Source organism: Oncorhynchus gorbuscha, linkage group LG25 (assembly GCF_021184085.1).
Source record: "Oncorhynchus gorbuscha isolate QuinsamMale2020 ecotype Even-year linkage group LG25, OgorEven_v1.0, whole genome shotgun sequence".
Classification (NCBI taxonomy): Eukaryota; Metazoa; Chordata; class Actinopteri; order Salmoniformes; family Salmonidae; genus Oncorhynchus; species Oncorhynchus gorbuscha.
Window position 1 is genome coordinate 20,708,702 of NC_060197.1, and position 12,021 is coordinate 20,720,722.

The 12,021-nt window shown below is 42.4% G+C and overlaps 1 protein-coding gene across 2 annotated transcripts in view; it reads left to right on the forward strand.

Moving 5' to 3' along the window:
- Window positions 1-9,607, forward strand: part of si:dkey-183c6.8 (protein O-GlcNAcase) — a 65,142-nt gene extending 55,535 nt beyond the window's left edge. For both annotated transcript variants that reach the window (XM_046329555.1, XM_046329554.1), the window contains exon 18: window positions 7,385-9,607. In XM_046329555.1, the coding sequence (XP_046185511.1) occupies window positions 7,385-7,521 (137 nt within the window). In that variant the 3' untranslated portion in view covers window positions 7,522-9,607. The remainder of the gene's footprint in view (window positions 1-7,384) is intronic.
- The last annotated feature ends 2,414 nt before the right edge of the window (window positions 9,608-12,021 follow it).

Below are 12,021 nucleotides of genomic sequence, written 5' to 3' on the forward strand. Positions count from 1 at the left end.
TATAATTTGGCTCTATACTCCAGCATTTTGGATTTGAGATCAAATGTTTCATATTAACACCTTTTTTTTTAGGATATTTTCATGCAAATCTGTTTTACTATTTAGAAATGAAAGCACTTTATGTATCTAGTCCCCCTATTTGAAGGTGTCATCAGTTCAAATTCACTTATGTAAGGGAAAAACGCAGACATTCTGTACATTACCTTGGAAATAATGGACGACGTAGCGGCACAAGGTCGGAGCCGAGTCCCTTTGTGGAGTAAATTTTTCCAAGGTAATGTGCATAACGGAGGCGCTTGGCCCGCGAATACCACAGTTGGCAAAGAAAATAATACTGAAGCACACATTTAGGGGTAGAAATAAATATTTTGTGTCTATATTTACATTTTTAAAAGACTTCATACTTCTTCATATTTTGGTTGCTAGAGAAGCGACCCAGTATTTTGATATTTATGGTCGCAGCCCAGTTGTTTGTTCTATATGTTCTGTTGCTATGCTTGGTGGAAACGTTATTGTCCCTTGCTTCCTAGCTAGCCAACTAGCTACGGCTAACACAGTCACCTCTGCAACCAGAATTACAGCGAAGTAGCGGCATTTGAGTTCGTTTAAGCTGTTTTCTATTGACATTCATTTGGATACATCTGTAACAATGAGCTGATGATGCTAGATTTTGCCTGGCATAGCTAGAAAAGTTTTTCTTCTCGTCAGGACACTCAGCACTGTTCATTATGAGGAGATCGCATTGCATATCAAACTCTAGGCTAGAAGCTAGCTAAATAGTTTGTTGCAAACCTGCCAATATGACTGCCAAATTAAAAAATAGTAGTTGCTGACAACAGCTGGTCAAACTAGAAACATTTGGGAATATTTGACAGCAAAGTGCCACTTGCGTCATGACTGCAACAGTAGGGACCAGAGAAATTCATGTTCATCACTCACCATCTTAGATCATCAGATGCTCAAAAACAAATAAATGCTGCTGGCTATCTATGTTTTTCAAATCAAATCAAATGTTATTGGTCACATACACATGGTTAGCAGATGTTATTGAGAGTGTAGTGAAAATGCTTATGCTTCTAGATCTGACAGTGCAGCAGTATCTAACAGGTAATATCTAACAATTTCACAACAATACCTAATATCTAACAAATAACACAACAAAACCTAATACACACAATTTAGTAAACGAATGGGATAAGAATATATAAGTATAAAATATATGGATGAGCAGTGACAGAGTGGCTAAGATGAAGTAATAGTAAATAATGTATAGTGAAGGATACAGTATATACAGTTGAAGTCGGAAGTTTACGTACACCTTAGCCAAATACATTTAAACTCAGTTTTTCACAATTCCTGGTATTTAATCCTAGTAAATATTCCCTGTTTTAGGTCAGTTAGGATCACCACTTTATTTTAAGAATGTGAAATGTCAGAATAATAGTAGAGAGAATGATTTATTTATTTCAGCTTTTATTTCTTTCATCAAATTCCCAGTGGGTCAGAAATGTACAAATACTCAATTAGTATTTGGTAGCATTGCCTTTAAATTGTTTAACTTGGGTCACACATTTTGGGTAGCCTTCCACAAGCTTCCCACAATAAGTTGGGTGACTTTTGGCCCATTCCTCCTGACAGAGCTTGTGTAGGCCTCCTTGCTTGCACACGCTTTTTCAGTTCTGCCTGCAAATTTTAGATGGGATTGAGGTCAGGGCTTTGTGATGGCCACTCCAATACCTTGACTTTGTTGTCCTTAAGCCATTTTTCCACAACTTTGTAAGTGTGCTTGGTGGTCATTGTCCATTTGGAAGACCCATTTGCGACCAAGCTTTAACTTCCTGACTGATGTCTTGAGATGTTGCTTCAATATATCCACATACTTTTCCTCCCTCATGATACTATCTATTTTGTGAAGTGCACCCTCATGCAGCAAAGCACCCCCACAACATGATACTGACACCCCCGGTTCTTCACGGTTGGGATGGTGTTCTTCGGCTTGCAAGCCTCCCCCTTTTTCCTCCAAACATAATTATGGAAATTATGGCCAAACAGTTCTATCTTTGTTTCATCAGACCAGAGGACATTTCTCCAAAAGTACAATCTTTGTCCCCATGTGCAGTTTCAAACCGTAGTCTGGCTTTTTTATGGCTTTTTTATGGCGATATATTGATATATTCACATTCACACCATACCATCCTCATTTACATTTAAAATATTATTTTCTGTTTTTTTTTGTTGAAAGCTCTCAAGTGTTTTAACTTTACTATCTGCCTACTTTTAGGTACAGTGACTTCAGAAAGTATTCGTACTCCTTATCTTGCCCTGGTCTACTAACTGCTAGCCCATGCTAACTGCTTGCTTGCTAACCCGGCCTGCTAACTGCTAGCTTGCCCTGGTCTACTAGTTGCTAGCTTGTTTAGCTCCGGCCTACTAACTGTTAGTTTGTTAGTCTGCTAACTGTCTGAATCGCCATGACCCCAGCCAGCCCAACCACTCACTGGATCCACATGTTCACTTGGTTGCGCATGCCTCTCTCTAATATCAATATGCCTTGTCCATTACTGTCATGGTTAGTGATTACTGTCTTATTTCACTGTAGAGCCTCTAGCCCTGCTCAATATGCCTTAACAAACAATGTTGTTCCACCTCCAACATATGCGATGACATCACCTGGTTTAAACATCTCTAGAGACTATATCTCTCTCTTCATTATTCAATGCCTAGGTTTACCTCCAATGTACTCACCTTACCTTTGTCTGTACACTATGCCTTGAATCTATGCTATTGTGCCCAGAAACCTGCTCCTTTTACTCTCTGTTCTGAACGTGCTAGACAGCCAGTTCGTATAGTCTTTAGCCGTATCCTTATCCTACTTCTCTGTTCCTCTGGTGATGTGGAGGTTAATCCATGTCCTGCAGTGCCTATCTCCACTCCCAGGTGCTCTCATTTGTTGACTTCTGTAAACGTAAAAGCCTTGGTTTCATGCATGTTAACATTAGAAGCCTACTCCCTAAGTTTGTTTTACTCATTGGTTTAGCACACTCTGCCAACCCATATGTCTTAGCCGTGTCTGAATCCTGGCTTAGGAAAACCCCCAAAAACCCTGAAAACATTTTCCGCCAAGATAGAACTGCCAAAGAGGGCGGTGTTGCAATCTACTGCAAAGATGGATAGTAATACAGAACCCTGCAGGCTAAGTCTGTACCCAAACAATTTGAGCTTCTACTTCTAAAAATTAACCTTTCCAGAAACAAGTCTCTCACTGTTGCCGCTTGCTATAGACCCCCCTCTGCCCCCAGCTGTGCCCTCGATACCATATGTGAACTGATTGCCCCCCATCTATCTTCTGAGCTCGTGCTACTAGGTGACCTAAACTGGGGCATGCTTAACACCCCGGCCATCCTACAAACTAAGCTTGATGCCCTCAATCTCACACAAATTATCAATGAACCTACCAGGTACAACCCCAAATCAGTAAACACGGGCACCCTCATAGATGTCATCCTAACTAATTCGCCCTCCAAATATCTATTATCTAATATTAATATACCTTATCCAGAGCGACTTACAAATTGGTGCATTCACCTTATGACATCCAGTGGAACAGCCACTTTACAATAGTGCATCTAAATATTTTAACGGGGGGAGGGGGGGTGAGAAGGATTACTTTATCCTATCCTAAGTATTCCTTAAAGAGGTGGGGTTTCAGGTGTCTCCGGAAGGTGGTGATAGACTCCGCTGTCCTGGCGTCGTGAGGGAGTTTGTTCCACCATTGGGGAGCCAGAGCAGCGAACAGTTTTGACTGGTCTGAGCGGGAACTGTACTTTCTCAGTGGTAGGGAGGCGAGCAGGCCAGAGGTGGATGAACGCAGTGCCCTTATTTGGGTGTAGGGCCTGATCAGAGCCTGGAGGTACTGAGGTGCCGTTCCCCTCACAGCTCCGTAGGCAAGCACCATTGTCTTGTAGCGGATGCGAGCTTCAACTGGAAGCCAGTGGAGAGAGCGGAGGAGCGGGGTGACGTGAGAGAACTTGGGAAGGTTGAACACTAGACGGGCTGCGGCGTTCTGGATGAGTTGTAGGGGTTTAATGGCACAGGCAGGGAGCCCAGCCAACAGCGAGTTGCAGTAATCCAGACGGGAGATGACAAGTGCCTGGATTAGGACCTGCGCCGCTTCCTGTGTGAGGCAAGGTCGTACTCTGCGGATGTTGTAGAGCATGAACCTACAGGAACGGGCCACCGCCTTGATGTTAGTTGAGAACGACAGGGTGTTGTCCAGGATCACGCCAAGGTTCTTGGCGCTCTGGGAGGAGGACACAATGGAGTTGTCAACCGTGATGGCGAGATCATGGAACGGGCAGTCCTTCCCCGGGAGGAAGAGCAGCTCCGTCTTGCCGAAGTTCAGCTTGAGGTGGTGATCCGTCATCCACACTGATATGTCTGCCAGACATGCAGAGATGCGATTCGCCACCTGGTCATCAGAAGGGGGAAAGGAGAAGATTAATTGTGTGTCGTCTGCATAGCAATGATAGGAGAGACCATGTGAGGTTATGACAGAGCCAAGTGACTTGGTGTATAGCGAGAATAGGAGAGGGCCTAGAACAGAGCCCTGGGGGACACCAGTGGTGAGAGCGCGTGGTGAGGAGACAGATTCTCGCCACGCCACCTGGTAGGAGCGACCTGTCAGGTAGGACGCAATCCAAGCATGGGCCGCGCCGGAGATGCCCAACTCGGAGAGGGTGGAGAGGAGGATCTGATGGTTCACAGTATCGAAGGCAGCCGATAGGTCTAGAAGGATGAGAGCAGAGGAGAGAGAGTTAGCTTTAGCGGTGCGGAGCGCCTCCGTGATACAGAGAAGAGCAGTCTCAGTTGAATGACTAGTCTTGAAACCTGACTGATTTGGATCAAGAAGGTCATTCTGAGAGAGATAGCGGGAGAGCTGACCAAGGACGGCACGTTCAAGAGTTTTGGAGAGAAAAGAAAGAAGGGATACTGGTCTGAAGTTGTTAACATCGGAGGGATCGAGTGTAGGTTTTTTCAGAAGGGGTGCAACTCTCGCTCTCTTGAAGACGGAAGGGACGTAGCCAGCGGTCAGGGATAAGTTGATGAGCGAGGTGAGTACATGGACAACTACAAATATCTGGGTGTCTGGTTAGACTGTAAACTCTCCTTCCAGACTCACATTAAGCATCTCAATCCAAAATTAAATCTAAAATTGGCTTCCTATATCGCAACAAAGCATCCTTCACTCATGCTGCCAAACATACCCTCGTAAAACTGACCATCCTACCCATCCTCGACATCGGTGATGTGATCTATAAAATAGCCTCCAACACTCTACTCAACAAACTGGATGTAGTCTATCACAGTGCCATCCGTTTTGTCACCAAAGCCCCATACACTACCCACCATTGCGACCTGTACGCTCTCGTTGGTTGGCCCTCGCTTCATACTCGTCGCCATATCCACTGGCTACAGGTCATCTACAAGTCTCTGCTAGGTAAAGCCCCGCCTTATCTCAGCTCACTGGTCACCATAGCAGCACCCACTCGTAGCACGCGCTCCAGCAGGTATATCTCACTGGCCACCCCCAAAGCCAATTCCTAATTTGGTCGTCTTTCCTTCCAGTTCTCTGCTGCCCGTGATTTGAACGAATTGCAAAAATCTCTGAAGCTGGAGACTCATATCTCCCTCACTAGCTTTAAGCACCAGCTGTCAGACCAGCTTACAGATCACTGCACCTGTACATAGCCTATCTGTAAACTGTCCATCTATCTACCTACCTCATCCCCATACTGGTATTTATTTATTTTGCTCCTTTGCACCCCAGTAACTCTACCTGCACATTCATCTTCTCTCAATCTACCATTCCAGTGTTTAATTGCTATATTGTAACTACTACTTGGCCTATATTTTTCCTTAACTTACCTCATTTGCACTCACTGTATATAGACTTTTTGTTTTCTTTTGTTATACTGTATGTTTTGGTTATTCCATGTGTATGTGTCGAATTGCTACGCTTTATCTTGGCCAGGTCGCAGTTGCAAATGAGAACTTGTTCTCAACTAGCCTACCTGGTTCAATAAAGGTGAAATAAATTTTAACAATTTTTAAAAACTTATTCCACATTTTATTTTGTTAAAACCTGAATTCCAAATGGATTAAATAGATTTTTAATCTGACCTACAGTACCAGTCAAACGTTTGGACACACCTACTCATTCAAGGGTTTTTCTTTATTTGTACTACTTTCTACATTGTAGAAATGTAGAATACTAGTGAAGACATATAACTATGAAATAACACATATGGAATCATATAGTAACCAAAAAAGTGTTAAACAAATAAAAATATAAGGGCTTAAAAATTGACCGACTGCAGCCACCCAAGTCATAGACTGTTTTCTCTGTTACTGCATGGTAAGTGTTACCGATGCACCAAGTCAGGAACCAACAGGACCCTCAACAGCTTCTACCCCCAAGCCATACGTCTGATAAATATTTAGTTAAATAGTTAACCAAATAGCTACCCGGACTATCTGCATTGACCCCAGTCCTACCTACCTACAAGTTATGGAAATATGCTCTTTTTTAGTATTTCTCCAGTAGGTTTCCTCAAGTAGAAAGCCTTCACTTCTATGTCAAAGATAATAAATCAAAAATACTATAGTACATACTACAGTATACTACAATCTGCAAAAACACTACATTAATTACTATAGTATATACTACAGTTTTATTTTACTACTATATTTATACTATAATTCACTGTAGTATGTAGAACCCTTCATAGAAGGTTCTAGGAAGGAACGTAAGACGATAAAATGGTTCCTGGTAGAATCGGTAGAGGGTTCTTGGAAGAACTCTTCAAAAGGTACCAAAAAGCACCAAAAAAGGTTCCCCTATGGGGACAAACCGAAAAAAACCTAGAGTGTAGGGCAGCAGGTAGCCTAGTGGTTAGACCGTTGGAGAGTAACCGCAAGATTGCTACTTTGAATCCCAGAGCCGACTAGGTGAAAAATATATCGATCTGCCCTTGAGCAAGGCACATAACCCTAATTGCTCCTCCAGGGTCGGCGTCAATAATGGCTGATTTCCATTTCAGATTTCCATTTCACACCACAGTCTTGTACAGGTTACACACTTGTACATGTGTGAAACAGGAACATTTTAATATGGTGCCATTTGGGAGGTAACCTTTGTCTTTCTGGTTGTTCTAGTTCAGGGGTGTCAAACTCATTCCACGGATGGCTGAGATTTTTTGTTTTGTTTTTTCCTTCATGGAATGAGTTTGACACATGTTCTACTTTCTCTTCTCTGCTCGTCTCTCATATTTCTATCAACGATCATCTTATTCACTCTGTCTCTCTGTGTGTGCGTGTGTTACAGGTTCTCATGGTGTGTTCTGTGTGATGCAGCCTACAGATCGCATGAGGCTGGACTTTCTGACTAAACTAGGCTTCCTGGAGATCATCAGAGGAGAGGCACGACACAGAGAGGGAGTGGTACTGGGCAGGCTGCTCTGAACACACACACGCACTCACACACACACAGAAATGTACACACAAGAGGTGTAATGGTTTACCAAACCCATGGTTCGGTATACACATGATTACTCATCAAAACTACATTTAAAATAAAGTGCAATATGCGTGTGAAATCTATGTAAAAATGGCTCAGACATTGTATAGGTCTATGCTAATAATGTTTTTCTTACAAAGAGAAAAAGATGTTCACTTGTGTGACTCTCATAAAGAGAGCATGTCTGTAGCACAGTACTTCCCATCTCCCACTCCGAGGTAATGTGATGGGCTGTCACTGTTAAGTAGCTCTGTATACCTGGAGGTCCATTCATCTGTGGTAAGCATAACAGAGTGTGAATTGGCAAATTAATTTGTCGACCTCACCACCCGCCATTGTACAGAACTAGTTCCCGGCTGCGCCTCACAAAATTCACACTCACACCAATTAAGATCACAATTTTGATTACAACGTTGCGCATAGGCTATCGTTGTTTTAAGGGAATAGCCAGCAATGTTTTTTTTCCAGTACAGAATTACTCGAGGCATACATCACAGCGTAGGCATAGCATATACATTTCAATAAATGTATTCATTAAAGTTCACAGTACGACCCGAGGTCCCTGTACTGCCACCGTTACACCCCAATACACACCCATACATGCACGCGCTCACCCATTCATTTGCATGCATGCACGCACACACACACAGCACATGCTCAAAAACACACATATACTCATATAAACACTGTGGAGTACAAAATTAACAATATAACTACTGTAAGCTTAATCACACACAGGTGATACAGGGTAATGGATTACACAGTGCTGTCTTTACACACACAAACACATGAAAAGACAGAGGGCAAACATTCACACAAACACACACAAACACATATGCGAACACAGATATGAACACACACAAGGCTGAGGGTTATATGGATGATGAAGCCAGGCACAAAACCAATATGTGCATCAGATTGCACACAGACACAAACACACACACTGATAAATCCTACTCAGCGTAGGACATATAGCATCATTCAACACGTCCTTTTATTTCTATCTTCTAGAAGCACAAGAACAACAACGCATCCTTTAAACGTTTTATACCTGAGACATACATGTCTTCACTAGAAACCAAGAATGTCCTTTTCTATTGAGGAGACTTGGGCTGGGATTCAATCCGATCCTGCTTGTAGACAATGCAGCTTTTAAAGGCAATATCCCCACGTTTGCGGAGATTGCATTCAAGGGATTAGCACGGACCCTGGAACTGACCATATATGTAGCTTTATTACTTTTCTTGTGTGTTTTTGTTCTACTTGACTTTTTTTTATAGTACTACTAACTTGAGGAAAAAGCTGCAACAAGTTTCGGATTGAATCCGGCCTTGGTTGAGAAGACTGTCATCGGTCTATGTCTTTTACCTTTATTCAATTTAATGAGAATAATACACTATTTATAGAGTTAGGTCACAGATGGAAGGGATTTAGTTATCAAAATCTTTGGCTAGGTGAGTGCTTGAGAACACTACAAACATGTCAGGTTTTTTCTCTCGATCACTTCCTAACCATTCGTCTCCTATCTGTGTGACTACTTTTCTAGAACAGCAGTGCTTACTATTAATTGTCCTTGTATCACTGTCTCTGTCCCAAATGACACCCTATTCCATATTTAGTGCACTATGGTCAAAAGTAGTGTACTATGTAGGGAATAGGGGGCCATTGGGATGGAGCCTTTGTCTGTGCTTCAGTGAACAATGTTTGTTTTGTAATGAGGTCTGTTGTTAGATGTGTATAGCCAATGTTCATTCCATTTAAAGGCAATGGTCCCAGAGATCACATTCACGGTAAAAGCTGCAGAGGTTGGTTCAATGAGAAATTACCTTTAAATGTCAAACGTGCTACAACGCAGTTTCGGACTGTATCCCGACCTGACTGTTCATTCAGGGTGTGTGAGGGTTAAACTATCATGTAACTATGTAGAAAGAAGTCTGTGTTTACAAATTACTGCAGTAATACCAATGTTTTAAAATGTAACATTTTATAAAAATGTTTTTTGTGTTGACACTATTAAAATATTTTTCCCTCCTTGTGCCTTTTTGTCTTCCATCATGTCATGAAGTTATATCCCTTTAAGAAATTAATTTTTTTGTAATTTTTTCACATCTACAGTTCCTTCACAAATTCTTCATACCCCTTATTGCACATTTTCGGCAAGGACTCCCAAGCATACGCATAACATGATGCAGCCACCTCCATGCTTGAAAATATGAAGTGGTATTCAGTGACGTGTAGTGTTGAATTTTCCCCAAACATAAAGCTTTGTATTCAGGACAAAATGTGTATTTCTTTGCCACATTTTTAGCAGTATTACGTAAGTGACTTGTTGCAAACAGGATGCATGTTTTGGAATATTTTTCATTCAGTGCAGGCTTTCTTTTCACTCTGTCATTTAGGTTAGTATTGTGTAGTAACTACAATGTTGTTGATCCATCCTCAGTTTGATCATATCACAACCATTAAACTGTAATTGTTTTAAAATCACCATAGACCTCATTGTGAAATCTCTGAGTAATTTCTTTCCTCTCTGTCAACTGAGTTAAGAAAGACGCCTGTATCTTTGTAGTGACTGAGTGTATTGACACACCTTCCAAAGACCAATAACTTCCCTATTCTTAAAGGGATATTCAACGTCTGCTTTTTAAAATGTTAAACATCTACCAATTTGTGCCCTTCTTTGTGAGGCACTGAAAACCTCCCTGGGGGGCTGGGGCAGTCGCTTGGCCAGGAGCTAGGGCTGGCTCCAAGGCTGGGTCCAGGGGAGAGGGTTTCTGTGGAGGTATCAGCATGGCTGTCTGAGGAGGGGGTAGGAGTGGACATGGTGGAACTGGAAGAACATCTGGTGTAGCCCAGAGGGGCTGTGGGGACTCAGCAGAGAGCTGGAAGTAGAAGAAATGATCAAGAAGTTATTATTTACATTATATCTGTCGGTCTGTGTGGCTATAACTGTCTGGCTGGCTGGCTGGCTGATTGATGCAGTCGGTCTGTGTCTGTCTTCTAAAGCTACGAAGTGATATAAATTCTGTGTTGGCTGTGTGGGGAAAAATTGAAGAATTAGTCTGGTAGATAATTGTATCTGGTAGATTTAAATATAACTTAATGTTTTATATTATGTGATTTAAGTCATCCCTTCCACCACTTGTGTATCACCCACATGTAGAGGAGCAGGAGAGCCAGGGAGAATGAGCGAGTCAAAACAACCAGCCTGAAGACACGAGGCATGGGGAGGAATATCCTAATACAGCTTAAAGGGATGGAGGGGAGGGGACAAGAAAACATAGTAATAGATGCCATTTAGCAGATGCTTTTATCCATAGTGCCTTTCAGTCATACGTGCATACATTTTACATATGGGTGGTCCTGGGAATCAAACTCACTATCTTGGTAATGTAAGCACCATGCTCTACCAACTGAATTAGAGGACGTCACTTAGCTACTGAGGAGGGAGACAGGTATGGATTGAGGGAGTGTATTTGGGAGAGATACGGGTTAGGGTCAATTCCATCACAATTTCTCTTTGTTCCTGAATTGAATTTGAATTGACCCTAACCTAGGGTGAGTCCAGTGAAATATCATACATTTACATTTTGATATTAATGGAGTGGGTGTTTAGATGACAGTAAACAATAGTAGCCTCCCAGTGAGCACTGTTTCAGTATGATATGTTAGATAAAGGAATAAAGACAGACACCAATGTCAGGTTTAATAGCCTTGTTTGTGCATTGTGCAAATCCCTACAACTGGAGTCCCATGGAACAGTCCGGCTAGTCGATTACCTATCAACTAGGCTCCGTAACATCATCCTTTTCAATAGAAAGTGCAAACATAAAGACATAACATTAAGTTCTTAACAGTCAGGTCATAACAATAGAAAAAGCATTACAATTTATTTTTTACTTCAGTTATCTTCCTTTTTTAATTTAATTTAATTATTTAAGAAAAAAATATAGTTTTTAATTAACCGAGGGCAAGTTAACAGTCCCTTGCTTACAGAGTAAGCCTGTCTGGTGGCTTGCACAGCCGATCCACCCGTGAGTAAGTATTGGCTCTGACAGGGGTAGGATTAGGGGCACGAGCTGGAGAGCTTGGTGGGGTCGAAGCCTCACCTTCAGTTGGCCTATGTCTCAATTCTGCGCCCCTTACCCTTAGGCCTGGACTGTGATCCAGCTCATCTAGGTGAGTGTATGGCGTGTTCTGGTTTGTCTGCTTTGCTACGTGCAGATCCACCTGATTGCGACGATAGAGGGAGCCACCAACATCCACCAGGTAAGAACGTGGTGCAACTCTCTGCAGGCATGTGCCCAGCCTCCAAAGTCCTGTGTCGTCTCCCGGCAGCGGTTTCATCCTTATCGTTTCACCCACCTCCAGCTCTGGTAGGTCTCGAGCAGTCCGGTCGTAGAAGCACTTAGCGAGCTGCTTTCTGTGACGCAGTTTGTCAGTGA